The 24,068-nt window shown below is 39.0% G+C and overlaps 3 protein-coding genes across 4 annotated transcripts; 1 reads left to right on the top strand and 2 right to left on the bottom strand.

Annotated features, from left to right (window-relative positions):
* Positions 1–97: 97 nt before the first annotated feature.
* Positions 98–2,421, bottom strand: cnep1r1 (CTD nuclear envelope phosphatase 1 regulatory subunit 1). The gene is made up of 6 exons (XM_079340122.1): positions 2,290–2,421; positions 1,788–1,859; positions 1,486–1,559; positions 760–869; positions 520–574; positions 98–412 (listed from the first exon to the last, which is right to left on the bottom strand). Exons 1-6 carry the CDS (start codon positions 2,372–2,374, stop codon positions 371–373), a joined length of 438 nt encoding a protein of 145 aa, XP_079196248.1. The 5' UTR covers positions 2,375–2,421; the 3' UTR covers positions 98–370.
* A 139-nt stretch (positions 2,422–2,560) lies between these two features.
* Positions 2,561–6,421, bottom strand: LOC306821601 (arylamine N-acetyltransferase, pineal gland isozyme NAT-10-like). Its single transcript, XM_079340121.1, has 3 exons — positions 6,289–6,421; positions 4,472–4,648; positions 2,561–4,347 (listed from the first exon to the last, which is right to left on the bottom strand). The coding sequence occupies exon 3, from the start codon at positions 4,340–4,342 to the stop codon at positions 3,470–3,472; it is 873 nt and encodes a 290-aa protein (XP_079196247.1). The 5' UTR covers positions 4,343–4,347; positions 4,472–4,648; positions 6,289–6,421; the 3' UTR covers positions 2,561–3,469.
* A 75-nt stretch (positions 6,422–6,496) lies between these two features.
* Positions 6,497–18,362, top strand: kif7 (kinesin family member 7). Of its 2 annotated transcripts, none has more exons than XM_079340111.1 (21): positions 6,497–6,597; positions 6,690–6,835; positions 7,578–7,961; positions 8,110–8,307; positions 8,411–8,810; positions 8,906–9,253; positions 10,224–10,416; positions 10,536–10,703; positions 10,807–10,965; positions 11,941–12,077; positions 12,185–12,306; positions 12,952–13,107; positions 13,210–13,415; positions 13,580–13,777; positions 14,227–14,352; positions 14,559–14,735; positions 14,813–15,028; positions 15,258–15,464; positions 15,627–15,825; positions 16,090–16,251; positions 17,664–18,362. In XM_079340111.1, exons 3-21 carry the CDS (start codon positions 7,631–7,633, stop codon positions 18,053–18,055), a joined length of 4,095 nt encoding a protein of 1,364 aa, XP_079196237.1. In that variant the 5' UTR covers positions 6,497–6,597; positions 6,690–6,835; positions 7,578–7,630; the 3' UTR covers positions 18,056–18,362. The 2 variants fall into 2 exon arrangements, with proteins under 2 accessions (XP_079196237.1, XP_079196238.1); XM_079340112.1 differs by having other exon boundaries at positions 6,505–6,597; positions 6,765–6,835.
* Positions 18,363–24,068: the final 5,706 nt, after the last annotated feature.

Raw genomic sequence — 24,068 nt, 5'->3', positions numbered from 1 at the left:
ACAACCAAACACGAACATTTCAGCTCATGAGGATTTTTATAAGGAGCCCCCAATAAGCATAGACAATTTGTTAACATGTAGAGATAAATCGGACAGGTTTGCACATTTTAAGTATTTATTAGGTAAATAACTTTAAAAAATAGAAACATTTTGATAAAATACATGCTCAGCATCAGAAATAAACATATCAAAAACAGATGAGCTTCTGCCACTGTGCGATCCACCAGCAACACAGTTAAAAAGGCCCCTTCAGTTCATTTCTTCAGTTCGGTTTCTCTTGTTTGAACCACCTCAAGGATGATAGACACGGACAGACCAGTGGCCGACAAAAAGCAGGTCCATTATCTGACCTCCACATTCAAGCTATTGGTTACTGGATGTTTGGTCTGGGCTTGAGAATAAGTTTCCCAGTCTGTAAGAAGAAAGACAAAACAAGTTTAAAGATTTTTACAAAAACAAAGAAGAAGAAAAAAACACACTAACCAGAGTTAAAGTCCCAATTTTAATGTGTTGACTTACATCATCACAGGACATGTTGTATTCTGCTAAAACTGTCCGACAACGAGCAGCAATACTAAAGGAGCAGAGGTTAAAGATGTAGACCGAAAAGATAAAAACCGTAACATAAAGGAATCAACTAAAACCAAAAAAGTTTAACAAAGTTCTTACAGTTTTCTGTCAACAGCTAAAATGATTTATCTCAGACTGACAAAACCTTTCCACACACTCCCTCATATCAACAGCAGCAGAAAAGGATACATTGATGGTGCCACGACCCGTTTGTGTATACCAGCGAAGAAGAGAGCTATAAGAGTGATGCAGCTGATGGTAAAGAAGGGATGATTCCAGAGTGATGAAAAGAAAGAAACCTGTAGGCAACAGAAGAAAGGCAACATGAATTATTCAATTTACAGTTAAACTAGCAAGGAAGACAAAAGGCAAGTTTAATATATCTTTAAAGTGTCTGTGTCAAGTACAAATGTGGTTAATAGGAGACCGAACCTTAAAGGACACATCTTTCACACACTCTACTTTACCACAGAATAAAAATCAAGGATTAAGAATGATCACAGTATTTAATATCTTACAAGCTAGCGTAAATTCTCTAAACAAATTATTTGGTTTTATATGACACAAAATCTGTCAGATTTACTTCCTTTTAGAGTGCTTCCAAAATCATCTATCATCTTTTTTCCAGACTATATTTAAAAAGATAATCCTAACAAGTGCTTTCAATGAATTGTATGGACAGATACTTTAAAAAACAGAAACATTTATGCCAAATACTGGATTGTTTGTACATTTTATCCCTCTGAATATAAAAACTATGTGTCAGCTTATTAAGTCATTAAAAGACTCAATGATGTGATTCTAGTGCAAGATCATGTGCACTGCTGGTGGCTACATGACTAAATGATAAGATAAACCAAGTTTATTTTTAACCAGAAGCAACAAGATTAAAGTAATTTAACCACCAATACTTGCCTTCTGAGTGTCTGGATCAATTAACCAGTTCCAAGCCCCAGTGGCCGTACACACCGACACCACAATCAGAATCACTGAAACAGGAGAAAAAAATGTAGTTAAAAAAAAAAAAACATGCAACAGTTTTATATTAATATTTGTGATAATATATTGCAAATCTTTAATGGTGATTATAACTGACTCATTGTTTTCATGTCTGTAAGAGCTACTCATGATTCTTTGTATGACTTCTAAGTTTAGATAAACAGAGGGTTTACCTGATACCTGACAAAGTTAACATGTTCAAATGAACAGATACTTACTTCTCCACCTGCCTGTAGCAGGCTGCAAACAGGAGACATACTCTGTCAGTCTTCTCTCAAAAGCCTTCAGGTCTAAAACAAAAAACAGGCTCCTTATTAATCATTTGAACTTAGTCTATTATAAAAAAATGTAAACTTGACTAACGTGAAATACTCAGATAGGATAAACGCAGACAGGACAGTCTGGCTGCTGTTTCATGCCCACACGTTTGGAATAATTTCAATAAGCTCAAAGAAGATTGCTGACTTTTTAGCAACACTCTGAGAATTATAAAACAAACAGATAATGTGTTGAGGTTGAATATGTCTGCTCTCATCTCTGTTGAGCTAGCCAACATGCTAAGCAGACAGTTAGCCAGCTTTATTCATTGCCCCACCAAGCTTTGAAATCAAATATTATTTGTTTGAATCCTGCTTGATATTGTGTCGGCGAGGCTAACACACATCAGAGAAGTGTCTTTTTTATAACGAGGTACATTACGATTATTTTGGTATTAGTTACCTTCGGCCTGTTCCAAGGAGTTCATGATGTCTGCTGCTCCTGCTTCCCCTCGGCTGATAGACAGGACGTACTGACCAATCCACATTAGCTGTTATGCTCAGCCTTAACGTGATTGGGTAATAGACAATGACTGGGATGGGCGGTATAAATACCTCCGCCCCCTAGCACCTTGTCTAATGACGTCCTGGTACCGACGGGTTTAGGGATTCATGATTTCGTGGTAACCTGACCTGACCCTGGCAAACATTTTGAAGAACAGATCCGAACAGAAATGAATACACTTAGTTTATTAAAATAAAAAGGGGGCAATGCAACATTAGTGCTCATTAAACATGTCCTCTTAACAGATTAAAAATGTTTATCTTTATTGTGGATACATTTATTCAGGGTTATACAGATTGATATAACCATATTAGACTAATCACATCAATGCTTGATATGTTGAATAATGCTTAGCAATGTTAAGGTAATAGTTAATTAAACAACAGTGTATAATAGTTCATAAAATGTTGTGTAAATTACATTTTGATCATTGTAAGTCAACAACTATTAAAAGTAAATAATTTCTTTACGTCTGGTTTGTGTCTGTCAGACATGAATAAAATAACTCTTTTTCACCTGCCTCAAGAAATCCTTCCTGAACAGTTTACAAATGATTCAAAATGCAGATAAAACATTTTTAATTAGGCCCACATTACAGTCATTTTATCTCAGACTTCATTTTGAAATTCTTGCTTTAGTTATGAAGCCCTGCATGATCAGGCACCTGTTTATATCTCTGTCCAGATCCATCCCTGAATCAGCGGTATAGGCCAATTAGGTCTTCTGACCAGTCTACTTGTGTTACTCATGTTAGACTGAAAACCAAATTTGTGATCATTTTCATTTGTGGCTCCAACACTTTGGAACTCTCTTCCCATACACATACACTCTGCAGCTCCTTGGGATGTTTTAAATGCCGCTGAAGAGGCACCTTTTCATATCCGCTGTGATTTAATTTAATCTGGATGTTATTAAGTGATGTAATGTTGTACAAAGGATATTTTTGTACATGCTTTATTCATCTTAGGCTCTGATTACAGCATACTTGCTTACCTCACAACTCTTATTCTGCAAACAGAATACATCAATATTGGGAGGTGATTATTTGTATGTCTCTACTCATTATGAGAGATTATTTTCAAAGTGTATAGGATGCCTTTTTTGAAGCAGGCTGCAGTTTGTTTAGCAGTTTTATGTTGAACTTTTCCCTAAGAAGTGGCTCGATCTCATCATCTTTTATGTCTCTCATGTCAAAGACATCAACACCTTTCTCAGGTTTATAGGTGACCTCACTGTATGTCCAACCAATAAGTGCTCTGAATCCTGTTGGAGTTTGCAAAGAGCATATGGATTTATTGGTGAACAATGAAGCAGGGTTGGTCTGGAGACTGTTGTTGGTCTCAAAGAAAGTATTGATCTCCCGAGGCTCCAGTCTGAAGCCGTAGATCAGATGTACTTTTGTCTTGTTCACAAGGCTTGATTTAGCAAAGGCCATATTGAGAACCTCTGGTTTTCTTGCAGTCTTCTCTAGCACCCAAAAGCCCCCATTTTCTTTGAGACAAAACACACCCGCTGCTTGAGGTTGATCCTTCCCAGAGACAAGCTCCAGGGGTTCCCAAATTTGGGAAGACACCCCAAAGCTTACGTCTGCTAAATAACGCTTTCCCATAATGGTGACAATGTGGATAAGATGAGATTCAATTGTCTGAAAGTCATTGAGTGAACTGTTGAAAACTCTGGAGCCACAGGTGAAAGTGTCAAAGCCCATTTCTCTCAGCACCCAGCCAAACAGGAAGTTGCTCTCCATGCACCAACCCCCACGGCTGTTCCTCACGATCTTTTCAAAGATGACCTCCAGGTCCAAGACAATCCTCTCACCACAGTGAATGCTCAGGTTTTCAAACGGCACTGACATGGTGTGTTGTTTGTGGATCAACTTTAGTGTTTCAAGATCTGGCTTTTCAAATGAACCATGGAAACCGATTCTTCTGAAGTATTCCTCCAAAGTCATCTTGCCTGTAAAGTTAAGCATTTTGCATAAAAGAATATCTTAATCAGCAGATGTCCAATATGTTAAAGCACATAATTAAATTTCAAGATACACTTTCTCAAATTAAACATTAAAATTGTTTAAATTTACCGTTTCTTGGAGAAATAATGTATTCTGAGGATGCAGTTTCTCGTATAGCCAAAGTCTCCACTGGAATGGTTATGCAAGTTTATCCAAGGCAACTCAGAGTAAAAGAGGAGGGATTTTTTCAGGAAATGAAACCAGACGGGAGGTCACTGGTTAATCAGTCGTAGATGTTCTTTTCTTCTGTAGGACAAAGTACAGGGAACAGCAGATGACAAACTTAACACCTCTCATATTTCTCTTATTAGTTTATTGTGATGTTTTCACAGTTCAAATGTTGAAAGGTTTCTGTATTGTCACTGTTTCAGCCCGAAAATATTATAATATACAATATTTTTGCTTGAATAATTATAATTTGCTTGAATTGTTAGCTTGATTTACATGCACAAAAACCTTTTGTCGATTTGTTTTGCATAGTTTATTTAATCTCAATTAACAAGCACACTTTAAATCTTTGAAAAGGACTAAAGAACTGAATGAGTTACAGTCATGGATAGTTAGGACTATAAAATGTGTGTATGAAGCACAAGTTATGAAATTATGTATCATCAGCTTCTCCGATAGGCTAAAAATCCAAAATTACAATGGAACTAAAGTTTCTGTTTGTGTTTGGAGGGAGGATCACAGTATATCATTATATTTAGGCACTCGTACTTTTTAACAGACTAAATATTAAACAGAATGTTTTGGGACATTATGCCCACCTAGACCCAGCGAAACAAATTGGGAGCTTGATATTGATTTTGCTTTGCATGAAGTATTGGGACAGCTAAAAACAACTTGCAAAGAAATAAAAAACACCAAAGAATTAATTAGTTATGTGGATTTCCTGTACCCTTAAAGAGTCCCCTTTAAAATATTGAATATCCAATGTGAACAACAAAAGACACTGGAACCATCAACCACAATACCCAAACAAATAAGATGAAGATCATTTTTGAGTCCAAAGAAAGAGAATGAGACAGCCAGTGAAAGCTGAACTGAAGACCAAGATGAGGTGTGCATGTTTCTGTACTCATAGTAGGCCTACAGGCTACAGGAAACAGGAAAATGAATGACAAAGACCAGAGATGACTAGCAAGCAGATTGTGTAATGCAAAACATTAAAAACGTGTTTGACGACACTAATGGGAATTTCACCATAGAATTTAGATAATGAAATAAAGATAACTAAATATGACTAAAACAACAAAATACACGAACTGGCTATCAATCCAAATACAAACTTATGACCACATCCATTTCTGAAAGCAACAATAAACACGTTGTGCCATTCAAAGTCTTAAGTAAGCAAGCATGTAGTGTTTCACAATCGTTTATAGAATCGGTTATTATTGCCAAGTGCAACAAGGAATGTGTCAATGCAGAAGTAGGCTACTTGGCCATAACCTAAAAACCGACTCTGAAGCACCATGCTTGGTCATTATGTCAAGTCATCAAGTACACACATGGAAACACACCGCAAAATACATGCTGTACTGAGACCTTTTCAGATGAAGTTTACGTCATCTGTGCCACATAGCATTTTATATTTTTAACTTGATAGCATGTTCCATATTGATATCTGAGTGGTCTAGTAATGCATTAATTCTCCAAGATGGGAAAGTGAATGTTTAACATTACCTAACTTTTTAACCAAGGCTTAATTCTAACCAGTCTAAAATATTGCTTTAGCAAACGTAATTTGCTTGTTTTAAGGGTTAAATACCACTCTGATGTTATAAAATAATAATCGTCTACTCCCTAGGTCACAAATGTCGACAACAACTAAATGAAATATCTATGTTGACGTGCACTATTTTAATTAATAAAGACATTCTTACCTTTAAACAAAACACTGTTCGTCTTCAGTGCGTTCTCGTGATTTCTCTTTGGAGAAAAAAAACTAAAAAAAAGCATGGGTGCAACGAAGACCATGAATGTCTCTGTTATGAGTTTTGTTTATGGAAGTAAATCCGACAGTCTTTGAATGCACCATATGTCCTGCAGATCCTCCCACATGTGCCGTCCGGTTCTATGGGCGGAACCCTTTCCCAAACTTTTCTTCTGGCTCCTCCCCCGAACTGCTCTTCAACTTCCAAACTCACTCCAGATTTATTCCCAATCCATGGTGTAACTTCTGCTGTATTAAAGTACGTTATTCTCCAGTGTACATCACTAAAAAGAATCCAACCACTCATTGCATGTGATTAGACTTCATTTAAAGTTCGTGTTTTTCTTCCAGGTAGAGGATTTATCTCTCCTTGAGACCGACATCAAACCTCATCCTCATGTTTTGATTTTGTTGTCCCGACTGCAGATGGCTAGGAGGCTAACTTTAGCTTAACCGAGGATTTATTGGAAACGGGCGACAGAGTCTGGCGCGTGGAAGTCAGTAAACCTTTTGTTATACAAGTGTTTAGAAATGTGAAGGTTTTCTTTGGAATAAACAGAAAACTTACTCAAAGACTTTTACTGATGTAACAGCGGTGAAGTTGGCTAGCTAACGTCGTGTGGCTAACATGGTGGAGATAATGCATACCCCATTTAAAAGTACTGTTGTGTTTAAAACGTTTTTTTATAGGGATAAGATATTTTACTGAAAAAAAACAGGCTAGATAGTTCAAGAATAAAAGAGCTATATAAGATTGACTCAACAAGTTATGCAAGCATCCAAACCCTTTTGCAGCTGAGAATTTATAATATATATTTATTTGCATTTATAATATATTTGGTTCTTCTCACACTATTAAAATGTTAAAAGTGAGCACACTTTACTGTCTGAAGGGCCATTATTAAATATATGTAACAAAAACAACATGATGTTGTAATATTTGATAAGTCTTATTCATGTGTGATCATTTATGTCCCCTGGTATTTAAAATGTACTCTTATTATAAATTATTAATATTATTATTATTATTAAAAAGGCTCTTTTTATTAAAGATATTTGAATACATTTGTTTTGTTTGGCTGAAGTCAGATAGTCCTTTCTAGTTATTTATGCATTATACATTGATTGTATGTTTTTTAACCTGAACTTTCTGCTATAGCTTTCAGTTCTACAAAGTGGTCTCACATGTCCTTTGAAATTAACATCTTTTGCTGAATGATTGTTTTCTCCCTCCTCCAGCCGCCCGAAGATGATCCACACATAACAGAAGTAGACCAAACGCTGCACCAGAAATGTCTCCCAAAGTGCCCAGTGGCCAATCCAGAGGGGATTTTTCTGCGGTGCAAGTAGCTGTTCGAGTGCGTCCCCTACTGCCTAAAGAGCTCCTCCACTGCCACGAGAGCTGTATCACCGTGGACTCACAGCTGTGCCGTGTAACCCTGGGCCATGACAGACACTTTCTTTGCGACTACCTATTTGAGGAAACCTGCTGTCAAGACGAGGTCTACTCGGTGTCTGTACTACCGCTTATAGACGCCTTCTTTCAAGGTTTTAATGCCACAGTCTTTGCATATGGACAGACTGGCTCAGGCAAGACTTACACCATTGGAGAAGCAAACATTTGTAAGTCATGTGTGTTATGTATTCTCTCTTTCACTTTCTTTTCTTGAACTTGAGTTGTAATCAGATAGCTTCTGCTGTAAACCTCAGTGGTATTATGTACTGTGCGAGTGTTGCATGTGTGAGTTAATTGTGTTATTTGTTTTCAAAGGTTCCTTTAGAGACGAGGAGCACGGCATCATCCCCCGAGCTGTCGCAGATATCTTCAGGCTGCTCGATGAAAATGACCTCACAGACTTCTCTGTTCGAGTCTCCTATCTGGAAGTATACAAGGAGGAGTTCAAAGACCTACTGGAGGTGGAAACAGCCAGCAAAGACATCCACATCAGGGAGGATAAAGGCAACATAGGTATGGAATTAACAACCTTATTGGTCTTTAAGCATGCTTTCTGTCTGTGATGTGAAATGTTAAGCAGCATTTAATGATCTGCACTTTCTGTGCTACTTTTTAGTTTTGTTTGGCGTGAAGGAGTGCGAGGTGGAGGGTCTTGATGAGGTGTTGAGTTTGCTGGAGTCGGGAAACACAGCCAGACACACTGGTTCGACCCAGATGAATCCAAACTCCAGCAGGTCACACACCATTTTCACTGTGTACATGGACCAGCGCCGGGGAAGCTCTCGGCTTTATGGGACAGCTACGAGCTCTGGACCACAAATGTTATCTTCCAAGTTCCATTTTGTGGACCTGGCGGGGTCAGAGCGCATCTTAAAGACGGGGAACACTGGAGAGAGACTGAAAGAGAGCATTCAGATTAACAGCGGTCTCCTGGCTCTGGGAAATGTTATTGGGGCACTGGGGGATCCCAAGAGGAAAGGCTCTCATATACCATACAGAGATTCTAAAATCACAAGGTTTTTTTTTTATATATAAAAATCTAAAATATACCAGTCTATCAATAAATGAGTAATATTAGTTTGGATTAATTATTGAATCTGTGTTTTCCCAGGATCCTTAAAGACTCTTTAGGAGGAAATTCGAAAACACTCATGATTGCCTGCATCAGCCCGTCCTCCTCGGACTTTGATGAGAGTCTCAATACGCTCAACTATGCGACGAGGGCTAGAAACATCCAGAACCGGGCGACAGTCAACTGTAAGCGCGAGCCGGATCGGGTAGAAGGGCTGGAGCAACAAATCAATGCCCTCCGAAGGGCCCTGGAGAACCGCCAGCGCTCAGAGACGCGCATCATTTCTCACGCTGATCCAAACAGGAGACCTCGCCTGGGAGAGGGAGAGATCAGCAGACTGCAGGCACAGAGCGCCCACTACAGGACGTGCACCGACACTGCTTACAGGTAAGAGCGCATTGGGTGAATCACTTGTGATTGCGGGATTTTTAAATGTGCTGTGAGGGTGCTAGAATTCATTTTACCATGACCAGCTATATTAAATACGACTCTGAATCTTTGTTACGGGCTATGTATAAGCTATTGGTGCCATGTGCATTAATCCAGGCATCTATGTTCGTGACACTTATCCTCCATTGTGTCAGTTCATGATCAGAATCGGACTCGTTTTTTATTGCCAAGTACATGAACATATACAAGGAATTTATCTTGGTGTATTGGTGCGAAAGATAAAACAAGGCTAAAATAACAAGTACTAAAATAAAATAAAATCTGACAACATGAGAACCTTCATCATCTAAACCAATCAGAGTAAACTGTATAGAACAGAACAGAAGTCATGCTTGAGAACACATCTCTGTGTTCAAACTTGTTTTTTTAACTTAAGGAACAGGGAAGAATACTTGACACACTCTCTGGTAAACAAAGGAGTGTGTCAGCACAAAGCTTTAGGAATTACCGCAGGGTCTTGACCAGCTCTCATTTACAGAAGCCTTCAGCAGAGATGCATCCATACAGTTTATTTACTCCATTTTCCAGGGATAACGACTCATTTCTGAGTTATTTTCTCAGTGATCTTGACTTGTTTATGAAGTTTCCCCTTTCATTACAAAAGCACAAAACAAACATAGTGATACATAGGTTAACTTAGCTCGTACTTTTGGGCAATGGCAGCATGGTATGTCGTAGTCTGGCTGATTGCAGTGACCAAACCTATTGTTTTGATTCCTGGATCACGAGAAAATTGACCTGTCATCATGAGAATCAAGCTTTGTCCCCTCGATATAATGAGATTAACTTGCCAAGATCTAGAGAAAACTGGAATTATCACAGGAGACCGGGCCGAGGGCTTCTGTACTGATTCACGGTAGCAATTATTGATATATTCTTTAAGTTTCTTGTCACTGATATGTCCCAGGTTGCTGAGGGAGCTGCAGTGTGAAGGGGCTCTGACTGCAGAACAGAGTCTGAGAGTGAAGGAGTGGCTGTGCTCGGTGGAGGAGGAACGGAGCGGACTCACAACAGCCTCAGGACCCGACAGCGGCATCGAGAACAGCTCCACCGAGGACAGTGTCGCTTTAAGGAGAGGGAGGCCTTCTGTGAGAAACCAGGTTCGTCTCTTTAATACTCAAGAACAACAAAAAAAAAAAAAACATCTAGAAATGTTTTCAGGGATATTTTGGGATTGTGTTTGATGAAAGTGTTTGTTTTGCATGTTGTATCACCCAAGGATCCAGAGGCTGCGGAGGAAAGGTGGAGCCATGAGCATGTCAGTGAGAAAGATGGAGAAAAAGAGGATAGTAGTGTTCAGCTTCAAGCACAGATCCAGCGTTTGGAGAGAGAGAACACCGACTTCTTAGCTGCTCTTGAAGATGCTATGGAGCAATACAAGCAGCAGGTGAGATGCAGCAATCACAACCAAAGGGTTTCAAGATAACGTAAACGATACTCGTCCCTCCAAGCGTGACATGTGATTGTTCTCCTCCTGGGTTTTTCTTCAGAGTGATAAGCTGCAAGAGCAACAGGACCTGATAGCAGAGCTGCAGTGTCACCTGCCTGCTCCAGGAATGATGGGCCTCGGACTCAACTTGAGACTGCGCCCGCACACAGCACCCATGGGCTCCATGCAACACAGTCAGAATGGAGGCACACACAGACAGGTAACAAGAGTGTGTTATAGACAGATAGATAAAAACTGTATTCATCCTTTGAAACTCAGGAGTGTCCAATAGCTCATAAGTCAGAACAAACTTCACTATTCGTTTAAAGCTGCATTTAAATACTAGAAGTCTTTGTATTCCTAAATGCTTCTTCTGAAGGCACGAAGCCCCGGAGTGTTGGGGAGAGAATAAAAAAAAGTCAGATGATGCAGATTATATTTTTGAAATGGAATAAAGATATCAGAAAGGAAGGTTGTGTCTTATGGGACTATAGCATGAAGTAATATTGCATCAAACCCAGAGTATTAGTTCTGCAAAAGAACAAGCACAGTCACTTGTTGTGGATGCATCGGATTCAAAATGTTATCTATAATATCAGTTCAGTTCATTTCCAAAGGGCTTTATTGCATGGGAAACAGAAAATAAAAACACACAATTATCTACAATAATAGAATACTTTAATTATAACTTTAATTATAAACAGAGCTTGTCACGATGGCAGTATTATAATGGTACAGGTACAAAAACTACATATAACTACCGTATATGGGGTTGTGGTTATGTTGAAGGTTGTCGTCCTCATTGCAGCGGCCATGGGTTCAAATATGACCCCAGCCCTTTGCTGCATGTCATCTCCCCACTCTCTCTCTCCCCAACATCTCCTGTCTCTCTTTAGCTGTCCTTCCCAATATGGGCAAAATATAAATGTACATATTAATAAAGATAGGTCAGTTAAAAGTGTTTGCTAGTGAGTAATAACTCATTTAGAGCCGATGAGACGCTGCGGTGCTTCTATCTTTAAGATGTGACGCAACGCCTGCGTTCCCCTCTTGTTTTATTTTGATGATTTTTTTATATATTTTTTTATAACAATAATGGCCTAAAGTGCAAAGACAATTTCAATTTAGAGTTAAAGTCAAGAGTTTAAGCATTCAAACGTTTGGTCTTAATGGGTTCATATGTGTGTACTTACAGGTCAGTCCCGTTGGCTATCTTGGGCTTTGCGATCAGAATGGGGGCTTCTATGAGGAGCACGGTTTCCAAGGAGGAGCAGAAACACAGGACAGGGAAGAAGAGGGAGGGCACTCAAATCTGAGCCGGGAGAGGCGCAGGTATGTGACGTTTGTAAAATCTCTGCTTGTTTAATTCAGGGGAACTGCACACAGCACGGACCTATCAAACGAAAACATTTCTGATTCTTTTGTTATATTTCTTACAGGCAGGATAACCTGACTTGGACCAGGAGGGACATGATGTCAGGAGGACTAACAGCTGCTGGTAGAGGCCTCATGTCTCATCTGCCTGATCTAGAGCAGCACCCCTGCTTAGCCAGAAAAGCATGTAAGTTAAACAACCAGATGTGCTCCTACATGCTAAAACTAGATTGAATTAGGATTTAAGTGATGGCTTAGAAGCTAAGTAAGGTCAAATATTCATAAAAGTCATTGAAGTTGTTTTGTGGCTCTGCTAATCAAGTCTATACACGTGTTTTTTACACATTAGAAACATTTAACCATTGATTTCTATGCATTAACACATATATGGAATTAAATGTTTTGGTTATGGTTCACCCATAAAGAAACATTCACACTGTGATTCTAATTCATAGAATAAGTGAAATGAGTTTTAGGCTGGGATGTTCTTTTGTCACACTCACCCTCTGTTTATATAAAAGTTGTTTGTTTGCTTTGTGTGTGTGTGTGTATTCCTCTGCCAGACAGTGCATGTCTGTTTCCAGGTTTGAGACACTCTGGATTATTTTTGTTCACACAGAAAACTCTTTGGATCTAATTTTAAAGAACAAACAAACACCTTATGTTGTGGTCCTTTGTTGATATACCCGGTTTATGCACATATCCAGGGTGAGAGCAGGTTTTCTAGGAAGGTCAAACATGGGGGCTTTAACCTTAGAGGTTAACTTGTCTTTAGAGGTGCTGTCCACTTGCTTATTAATCTCTTGTGTGCTCTTTTTTTACCTTCGTGCAGCCAATGCCAGCACCGGTGAAACATCTGTGCGGGAAAGTCTGAAAAGTTTTGAAGGTGTCACTGAGTGGGGACTTCATCAGGCACAGCAGAAGATCAGGGAGCTGTCGGTCACCATCCGCATGAAGGAAGAACTCATCAAAGAGCTAGTCAAAACAGGTAGCAGACTCCGTCTAGTTAGCCTTCCCTCACTGCATCTGTTCAAGAAGCAGGATTTCTCCTCTGTTTTTGTAAACTTTTTGTTTGGACTTTTGTCTCCAGGTAAAGATGCTCAGGCCCTAAACAAGCAGTACAGCCATAAGATCACAGCTCTGGAGAGTGAAGCTTCACAGGCTCGCCAGGAGCTCCAGGAAGCTCAGCGGCAGCTGCAGGATCTGGAGAGGCAAGAGAGAGAGATCAGCGCCTCAGACAAGACCAGAGCACAGGAGTGTCGCCGGAAGATAGCTGCTGCTCAGAGCAAAGTTCAGGTCAGACTGTTACACCTCTGAATATCTGCCTTATTTTAAAGACAACAGAATAAACAGTGATTCGGATTTATCTGAACTAATACTTTTTTGCAGAAGACATTATTTCACATTGGTTCTTACTTCATGTCTTTACAAAGTCTTTCATCTTTTTTTTTCATTATTAGGTTCTTAGTCAGCGTCAGAGGGACACTGCTCGTCTGGCTAACCTTCCAGCGCAGAGTGAGCGACGTGTGTTGGAGCTGGAGCGAAGTGTTCAAAGTATGAGGCAGCAGCAGGAGCAGCTGCAGAAGCGTCTGCGGCAGGAGAGCCAGCAGAAACGGCGTCTGGAGACCGAGATGCAGCGTAGAACCCACAGGGTCAAGGTACCTCAGCACAATACAGCAGGACGCCAACAATACAGTATGCCAAAAAATATTTAATGATGGAGCTCTTAAGTATACTACTAAAGTCTCCCCTTAGAAAATGAGTGAAGCGAAGACATCATTCAATTCCATTTGATTTGTGTTCATCTTAAAAAGGTCGACACTAAATGAGTGAATTCAAAGTCAAGTTGTTTGTTACAAAGAGCCGCTTTGATTTTTCATATAAAGAAAAGCTCAATCTTAATTTGCCATAGGCAACTATTGACTCTTTAAGTCTTTTGCAGTAGTTGAAGTAATGTTCCTGCTACCCATCGAAAGCAAAACGTCTTTGGCAGTGATTTAAACAACACACATCTCGATGCTCTATGAGCACCAAGGTGGTGATAATTCTGCTCTATATAAGTCTTTCGATTGTCTATTTATCCTTGTCCTCCTCTCCCGATCTGTAGGAGCTGGAGATAAAGAACGAGCAGCAGCAAAAGATCCTGAAAATAAAGACGGAGGAGATTGCTGCCTTCCAGAGGCAAAGACGCAGCGGCAGCAACGGCTCCGTCATCTCATTGGAAGAGCAACAGGTGGGATGAGGACCTCAAGGATATAATTATTTCCACCTATAATTCACAGATACAAACTGCCTTTAAACCCTGTAAGATTCAGTCATTTTTGTAAGGTGAATGTATTTGCCTTGTGGGACAGTCACTTACCTGCAGCCTCACTATGTTTGTCTTTCTCTATTTTCTGTATGTTCTCTGGGGCTTTTGTCTCAACTCTGTGTGAGCAGAAGATTGAGGAGCAAAAACGTTGGCTGGATGAGGAAATGGAGCGGGTGCTGGAGCAGAGGAAAGGGCTGGAAGATCTGGAGGGAGAGCTGACTAAACGAGAGGAAATACTCGCCAAGAAAGAAGCCCTGCTACAGGAACGCAGTGGACTGGAGACCAAGAGGCTACGCTCCAGTCAGGTACTAACAAAAGCTAACACCTGAACTCAAGGGGATGAAGAGCAGCAAATACTAATGCGTCTTCATTTCCCCACAAGGCCCTGAGTAAGGACCTTGTGATGCTAACAGGTCGCATAGAGTCACTTGAGCAAGAACTCAGTGAGAGGAACGGTCTACTGCGCAGCGGCAGTGCTCAAGACTCACAACAGATTCGCCAGGAGATCTCCAACCTGCGTCAGGAAAAAGATTCCCTGCTGAAACAGAGAGTGGAGCTGGACGATAAGCTGCGGCAGGGAAACCTTCTCTCACCTGAGGTCAGATATTACTCTGGAGATGACAAATATTGGATGTCTTTTTAGGGTTTTTATAACACTGGATAGACTGGCTTGTTTTGTGGCAAATATCTCAAAGTAGCAGATATATTTCTGTTCTGAGATTAAATTCTCAAATGGCAATGATCACAACCGTCCGAGTATTTGTCAAGTCTTCTCTTAAAATTCTTTCGTTTGCGATTGGATTCCGTCTGTTCTCGGATATTTTCAGGAGGAGCGAACACTTTTCCAATTCGACGAGGCGATCGAGGCTCTTGATGCGGCCATCGAGTACAAGAACGAGGCCATCACTCAGAGACAGAGACAGCTGAGAGCGTCTGCCAGTATGCTCTCTCAGTGGGAGATGAACCTGATGGCCAAACTCAGTTACCTTTCTGCCTCTGAGACCAGAGCTCTGCTGTGCAAGTACTTTGACAAGGTAAGTGCAATGCTCAACTTAAGATTGTAACTACTTGGCCACGCAACAGAAATAAGTATTTGTGATTTTTTTCTAAGTTATAGCAACAGGAAAGCTTAGCAGTGTGAACGCTTTTTATCGCTCACGTTTCATTGAAGATTGACACTGTGCACTGTCCTGTAGGTGGTGTCTCTGCGTGAGGAAGAACGGAAGCTACAACTCGCTCTGGCTGAGCTGGAGATGCAGCTGGATGAGCAGCAGAAGCTGGTGCAGTGGTTGGAGAACGCCCTCGATCGCACACAACTCGACACAGATCGCCGGCTCACACAGCAGCAGAGGGAACATGAGAGGAGCGTTCAGCTCCTACTGCAGCAGTGTAGAGGTGCTTATCACATGGACTATTTTAGAAATAAAGTACCGCCCAACACTAAAAGGTGGCATCTCACTCATTTGTGTACGTTCATAGTTTACAGATACAATACAGGTGGTTTTAAGTTAATAATACCAAAAAGTAGGCCCTTGATATGGACATAGATTTAACTCAAGCATGTCCTTTTAACTTCATGTTTTGCATAACATTATTTTGAAAATAAGCCTTTTAAGTGTTTGCATGCTGTAATGTGTTTGTGTCCTCCTGTCTCCTCAGAGCAAATTGACGAGGGTCTGGCAGGAAGGCAGCGGCAGTTTGAGGGATGGATCCATAACCTCAGCAAGGAGCTGAACCACTATAAGGCAGCAAATGTGGAACTGAGCTACAGACTGAGGGAGGTCTGTGGTTCAGTCAGCCACCCAAAAGAGCCGACTAAAGGTAAATCTATATTCAGATCAAAACTGTTTTATTTTTTATATCTATGAGATGTATGTATGATCATTTTATTTACATTTTGCAGCCAGGTCTCTTTAGAAAGGCATGTCAAAAAGCTATACTTTGATTTTTGCCAGAGAAAGTGTCCTTGCAAATCATGTTTACACAACGACACAAAATGCTGACGAAGAGGGAAACATTTGTACCTAACGTGAGATAACCACACCACATTATAGCTGCAAAGAACAATTATTTTATATTCGTTTAAAGCCCAAATACACTCAGTTAACAATAAAAATAAATCTATGAACACTTCTATTATGAACAAGCTGGGGAAAAAGTTAACTAAAAACATTACATTACTCACTGTAGCGATGTTAGACTCTGCAAGAGATTTGATTTGCCCTTTGTACATTAAAGTACCAAACGATGGCTCCACCTATTCTCCACAGCCTCTGGATCTTGGGTTGTGGAGCCAGGAATATAATCTGATTTGTTTGTTGTGTATATTTGTATCCACTACTGACACTACTATGTATCATCAAATGACGTACTATTTCATCCACTATATCAGTATTTGTATATTGCTGTCCAGTATGCAAACATTTAAAGATTTTGATTTGGGCATACCAAACGTCTCTTGACTTCTGACGTCTTATTTGTGCTCATATGCATAAGCTTTACTTTGAGACGATGGCATTTATTCATTTAAGAACACAGGAGTGAACAATGCTGCTGTTTTAGAACACAGCATGAATCCAACACAACGTTTCTTTGGAATCTTTAAAGAAAAATCTGTAGAAGATTTTTGGGAATGAAGTCCAAAGTGATAACATGCTCAAAAGTCTTTTTGTGTACTGCCGCTCCATGCAGTCAGTTTCATCGTACGTGGGGACCCTGGTCCCCACAAGACCCAAGTCTGATCTGATTAGTTGTCCGATCTGCTCTGTTGTAATTCATCAGTTGTTCCGCACGGTTCTCATTAATGTAACGCCCCTTTTACCATATTGGGAATGCAGATTGTTGCTCTGAGCGGAGCAACATGAGCTACAATAGGCTTGGATCAGTGACATCATCGCAGTGTGATATCACACTTCAATTTTTAGCAAGGGGCACGAGGGACCGAGTGTTTCATGCAGCTAATGCTACTGCAGGAGGATGTTAGAGGAGTATGTATACACAGAAAAAGCATTATATAGGACCGTTAGGACATTTTTTCTGGTGCTTGATTTGTAAAATGAACTTAAGAGATGGAATGAGAGAGAGTAGTTTTGCCAACAGGAAATGATGACCAAGCAGTACATTTAATTCCCTTTGCCCTGGGTCTTCCTGCTCCCTCCTTAACACACACACACATAGATGCCTGGACATCTGGCTTCATCTTCCAATGTTTGAAAAGTCCTATTGTCTTCCAGTTGCATCTGAAGATAAACCAGCAGGGATGAGCAGCATGGAGAAGCTGGCCCGCTGCCCTGAGGACAGCCTGGGAGGAGGCAGGAGGTCAGGGACGCCTGACAAACCTCCCAGATCCAGGGAGGAAATGCGTGAACTAGTGAACACCCCTCTCCCATCCACGTGGAGACGCTCCTCTCTGCCAACAGAGGAACCTGCTGTCATGGAGGAGCTGTGGCTTCAAGCAGCAGGTGATGTTCAAGCTAACCGTGTGGTTCAAACTGGGGGGTCCTTCAGTGGGACAATGTCACTGCCTGTTGTGAAATCTCGACGTGAATCCCGCCGCTCCAGCCTCAACGTCGGACCACTGACTTCAACCACTGCACTCATTGATGTGCGGAAGAACCCTGTGTGAAACTACATTTGTTATGTTTCTTTGAAGCGTTCATTCAAGTTTTTTATCCACTTTTAGCTTGTTTTTGTACTTGTATATAATGTTTTTGTTTTTGTTTTTTTTAATGAAAAAAGGACACCCACTGATTTTTACATGAAGCACTTTGAATTAGGTCAGGTTTATTTCTCCATTTCATGCAGTATTCAGTAGGTATGTGGTGTTACCCACCAAGACGGATATCGATACAAAATGAGGTTCTCTAGCTTTCTAATCATGTAGTGTTTCACCTTCAACAATGTTTTTTTATTAAAAAGATTTTTGCCTTTCATATTCATCTGACTGGTGTTACTGTTAATATTCAAGTAAAGGTGGTTTTTCAAAAAAATATTCACCTGAGGCTCGAATTTCTTCAACAATTGTTGGATGTTATGATGATGGATGGTATACAGAGGCGTGAAAGCTGCTGTAACATGTCAGATTAGTGAAACCAAGTAGTGATACACACTTTCCTCTGTGGGCATAATATATAAACTGTTTAAAAGAGACAAGTGAAATAAAATTTCTGTATAATTGTATAGATATTTTAAAAGCAGTTTTCTCAACTGGTAGACGGAAATCGCGCAACCTCCCCCTCCCCGTCGGCTCTCCGTGTGACAGGCGTGTTCGGGGGGGATTGCGCCAAAAATGAGAATAGGGAGATAGAGGAAAAGAAATAATGCCCAATTAAAATTAATTTAAAAAAATTGTATTAACATTCATCCACAATATCATTATCATTATTGCCACCATCATCATTACTACAATTAGTAACAATTAATGGTGTTATGATATATTATGTCATGGGTGTAAACCTATTATTACCAGCACAACCAATAGCCATAAAAAGTTAGTTTATTCATATTTTAGTAACCATAGTAACTGATTTAGAGCTAATGTTAGGCCTACCTCCCTCTCTTGAATAGGCCTATTTTTCGGGTTTAGTGACCTTCCTCTTTGAAACGGAAAATCCAGAGTTTCCTTTATTTCAGGCTTAACTGACTTAGCTTTTGCACTAAACCTATTTTCTTAAACGGGCACCGAGCTCACTGCCAACTCGCTGACCTCATGGCAAGTTTAAAATACTTTTTTACATCCCCAAAGTCCACAAGTTTTAAGAGCTTTAGTTATGTTTATAAAAATAGGGCTGGCCAAATTCTAACATTTAAATTCAATTTGACTAAGAATAAAATGGACAGTTACTACCACATTTGTAACATAGGCCTACCTAATGCAACAAGCTGTCAAAGCAGAACATCATTATTGACATTTTGGAACAGCAAATGATTTTTTTTCTGACATGCGCTTCTATCTCAGGCTTTCTCATCTGCATTTATGTTAAGCCTCATTTCATTTTTTCCCTCCATTTGTTGCTTCAAAATATCCCTGGTTCTTTGTCTAATGAAAATAGTGCACTCAGTTCTGTTACATATAATTAATAAAAGTAAAATCCTTATCAAACTGATTTTTTTTTTCTTTAACCCACATTCTCCTTGCAGTGGAGCACAAGACTTTGCGCCATTGCAGGATATACTGTGAGCAGCAGAGGGCGCTATATCCGTAGTGTTTTGATGAGACTGCACAGGTAATAATGATATATCTGGATTTAAATAGTCCATAGAACAAGTGACATTTTGTTTATTTATGGACAATAACTTCTTCACAACCTCTCTCTACACTTATTATTTTGAAAACATTTATTTTATTTTGGCCTAGCTGTCAGGCATATCTGTTATTTTTAATCTCCTTTCTGCAGAAATATACCAACTGTGTACAGTGAGAAGATTAGCTTTAGCCATTAATGAACAAGCTTCCAGAGACATTAAAAACAAGTGCTCTGAGAGCACCATATCGTGTTTTATCCATTATCTCAAACAGGACGGCTGTAATGTAAACAATCATCAGCTGCTATGGTGTGCAATATACGAACCAGTGACAGGATGTGATAACAAAAAGGAAAAAGAAAACTTTTAAACATTTAAAACATGGTTCGACCACGCACACTCCGCAGATTAAAATTCATTGTATTTTTTTTATCACCCGCAAGGAGGCGCCAAAACCCGACAATTAAAACAGTTCAGCAAAGCCTTTTTAATGTACTTTTTACAGATAGGCCTTGGTGGTAAAAAAAAAATAAAAATAAAAAAGCTGACTTCAAAAATTTACTGCTGTTTTTTTTATATATACATTAGTCAAAACTAAAAACTAAAAGAAAATAACAATTTTAAAACTTATGTAGGCCTACAACATTGATATGCTGGACAGTTAATGCATTGATCTGTACTATGCACTGAAGCCTAATTTATGTTTTGATGATTTGAAAAAAGAGTTCTTATTCCTTATGAATAAATAAATACCAACATAAAACAGTGCAAGTTTCATATGAGTGTCAGAAAAATAACTGACACTGTAACGAAACAGTGTAACTTCTTTGTATCTTCTGTACAACCCCAAAAATACACGTTAGTTAACTCAACGACCCAATGTGATTGGCTGTGGGCATCTTGCCGTCGCTATGACGTCATCACATCCGGATGGGAGGATGAGGCGTTTAGAAAAACGGCAGGGAGGAGAGAGGAGACCACTGGAGGCTGAGTAAGAGGACACCACGCATCCTCACGAGCTCAGCACACATTTAGGCCATTCTGCTCGTCTGGAGGTGCTTGAAGCTGGAAACAGCAGCCTCCTCATCACGGATAAAAACCAACTGTTCAACAAGGATACTTCATCCACCGCAGCACCCCGCGGACTCCAAGCCCTGAGGTGGAAAGCGTGGGATATATCGATCCGTTCCACGCAAGCTCACCTGTTAGTGAGAGCGAAGCAGCACACAAACTCGGGTGTCCTCGTGCATATCTGGAGCCTGAACCGTGCTACGGATCGTCCATGTGGATGTGTTCAGCCTCTATGGTCGCAGGAGGCTCCTTACACAATGTCATAGTGAGTGCTTTGGGTTCAGTTATTAGTTTACAAAGATCAGAGCGTTTTGTATCATCTACACGTGTGAATGTGTAAAGTGCATCCATTGTCATCCTGAAGATGCAAGGGCATAATTGTATTTTATGAAGAGGGGGTTGTGAACAGTGTGACTTTATTTAAATGTGTCCCATTCAACTCTGATATTTAAAAAGGTTTATTATAGGATATCTTACGATTTAAAAAATCATATGGGCTATTTTTTTTAATATTAAAATCGCACATGGGATACTTGAATGAGCTTTTACCTTCTCGATAAAGACATCGTTAAGTGAGTTTATGAGCTTGAATGTGCAGTGTGCACAGGCCTTTACAGTTCTAGCAATGAGACACTATAGTAGAGTTCACACCTTTAATGAGAGCTCTATTTATGGACTGCTTGTGTAACCGTCTATACATGCTGCAGACAAACTCTGAAAACGATTCTGTGTTATTTAAAAAAATGTTCTGGTAATCACAGTAAAATATGACAATTTCCTCCCACATATAGGCCTATGAGAAAGTGACTTACAGCCTGTCAGAGCAGCTACTCCGCAATTAAAACATCTGACGTCAGACGCACTGACAAAGACAAGCGTGATTTCATCATTAGGTAATTATTAGTTTAATAAGAGATGAGAAAAAAAGACAGTAAAGCTACGGATATTATTTGTTTTACAAAGCAGTTTTCTTGTTGAAATATGACATAGTGTACTTAAAGGAAAAAATTAACAAAATATCTAAGTGACCCCAAAGGACTATCTTGGTCAAACAATCAAATTAAAATATTAAAGCATTGTGTAAATGTGAAACAGAATACAGAAAATCTGATTTAATACATAAAAGAGGGCATGAGTAACAGAGACTATGTCACACAACTGAACAATGTATACAATTTAATAAATAGAAAAAACATACTGCTGAGCTGGTTACATGTTAAAATGTTAAATTAAATAATATTTGGGGAAGATTTTATGGTAGTTGCAAAGGTATGAGGGCGAAAGCCATAAACTATACAGTGAGCATTCACAATAATTAGAGGGCCTGTTGTATGCCTGTTAGTGGGATTACTTAAATACATATGTAGACTTTAAAGTCTTTTTGAGTGACACAAATCATTAAATTTAAAATTTTGATGGAAAAATATTGAGAACATCAAAACTGGTGAGTGTTTTATAAGAATCTAAAAGGAAATGTGCTGTTTTCTTTACAGGTTTCTTCAGAGTTACCTTCAGCTGTCACAGCAAACACTGGAGCCTGTTCCTGTCTTTGGTTATCTAGCTGTATGAGTGTTAACTGTCCGTCATAAAGCTAGATAACCGAAAGTAGGAATTAACTCCAAAACCTTCTACTGCCTGCATGGACAAGACTCGAAACGAACGAAAAATGCAAAAAAGGTGGGTTATGGAAAATTGAAAAGTTTTCATTTCTCAAAATATGTCAAAAGAGGTGACAGTTCAGCATCGGAAGATACTGTGTGTGTGTGTGTGTACATATATATATATATATATATATATATATATATATATATATATATATATATATATATATATATATATATATATATATATAGTCAAGCTTGATTATATTTGCTCTGGGAATATCTTTACTTATTTCGCTCAATCAATAAATAAAAATCTTTGCATCATACACATAAAATTTCAGTGTCTTTAATAAACACGTTTGCAGTTGTATTAAATATCTAATTTGGTTTCTTAATGTTATCAACTTATGTTATAATAATTATTGTTTGACTACTACTATTACTTATTATAATGAAATAATTGTATATACTCAGTCTGTCCAGTTTGCCCAACTAAAAGGCCAGAAAAGAAGCTCTGATATTTTCTTTGCTCTATATTTTAACCACATTTAAGAGTTAAATAGCAATAGCAACTAACTTCACATCCCTATGAAACATGAAGAGTTTTGATGACAGCTTCTCTTTATAAAAAGAGAATTTCAAAAGGTAATAGACCATTCAAGAGTTGTTTCTTCACTGAAGTGTCAGATCAAACCTTCAACTTTTAAATATTATTCTCCCACTTAGTGTGCCTATTGTCCCTTGATAACACTGAATCTAAAGCACTTCCACCTCTTTATTTGAATAATTCAAATCATTAGTTTGTCCGTCATTTATTTATTTTTTATTTTATTATTTTTTTAAATTGAACATGAATAAATTGTATTCCTCTTTAGCAGCCTTTGCAAAAGAATCCGGTCGATGTGGACTCTGAGTTTCTCCATCCTGTCCTCCAGATAAACACTTACATGAAACATATATGGCTTTTTCACGTTTCATTTAAACGATTAATCATTTTTTAAAGAAAAAAATCAATTTTAATTACACAAATGTTATGTGCAGATTCAAGGATTATTACGGACTGATCATGTTTGTTATTTGTTCAAGTTTGGAGGAGTTAAAAACGCATAGAAAAAGCTCTTGCAGACTCCTTTTCCTTTTTGATGAGGCCACCTTGCCAGAATCTCCTGCTGCCTGTAAAATAGTTGTTGGCACAAAGTGACGACATTAATTGTTCCATTTCTAGTTTTTTGTCAAACTGTCATCAATCTGTCATCAATTCACATCATCTTGGTGCTCCTGCAGCTCTTCTCTGAAGTCATATCACTGCCATTTGTCTGGTCTTTAATCATGAAACATATGTGTACAGTTCAACAGAGAATGATAACTTTAGCAATTAAGTGGTAGTTGATCTGATATTCAATTACAGCAAAGCAGCTGGAGCTTAAGAACTGAAAACCTCTGAAATCTAAGGATGTCATATACAGACAGTCTGATGACCTCAAGTTTACAGAAACATCAACTGCAAGATTTCATGAAAAAATAAAAGCAATGAAAAATAATATCCAACATTTAAATCCTTGTTAAACCAGTATTATTGTAAATGTATCAAATGCATGAAAAAATAAAATGAAGGCGATACATGTCATTTTCTCTGGACAAAAGTAAACTGAATAATCCGTTATGCCAAAATCGATTATATAAATGATTGATTAAAAAAAGCTAGACAGTTAAAAACAA

Source organism: Symphodus melops (assembly GCF_947650265.1).
Source record: "Symphodus melops genome assembly, chromosome: 3".
NCBI classification, from domain to species: Eukaryota; Metazoa; Chordata; class Actinopteri; order Labriformes; family Labridae; genus Symphodus; species Symphodus melops.
This window is presented reverse-complemented; position numbering and strand designations above follow the sequence as displayed.

Bases quoted from the DNA above. Each gene is read 5' to 3' on its own strand.
- LOC306821601 (XM_079340121.1), bottom strand. From the start codon at position 4,342: ATGACTTTGGAGGAATACTTCAGAAGAATCGGTTTCCATGGTTCATTT.
- cnep1r1 (XM_079340122.1), bottom strand. From the start codon at position 2,374: ATGTGGATTGGTCAGTACGTCCTGTCTATCAGCCGAGGGGAAGCAGGA. The intron at 1,860-2,289 runs GTAACTAATACC...TTTTTGTTTTAG, and splicing joins CTCCTTGGAACAGGCCGAAG to ACCTGAAGGCTTTTGAGAGA. The intron at 870-1,485 runs GCAAGTATTGGT...TGTTGCCTACAG, and splicing joins TTGATCCAGACACTCAGAAG to GTTTCTTTCTTTTCATCACT.
- kif7 (XM_079340111.1), top strand. From the start codon at position 7,631: ATGTCTCCCAAAGTGCCCAGTGGCCAATCCAGAGGGGATTTTTCTGCG. The intron at 8,308-8,410 runs GTATGGAATTAA...GCTACTTTTTAG, and splicing joins GGAGGATAAAGGCAACATAG to TTTTGTTTGGCGTGAAGGAG. The intron at 9,254-10,223 runs GTAAGAGCGCAT...GATATGTCCCAG, and splicing joins TGCACCGACACTGCTTACAG to GTTGCTGAGGGAGCTGCAGT.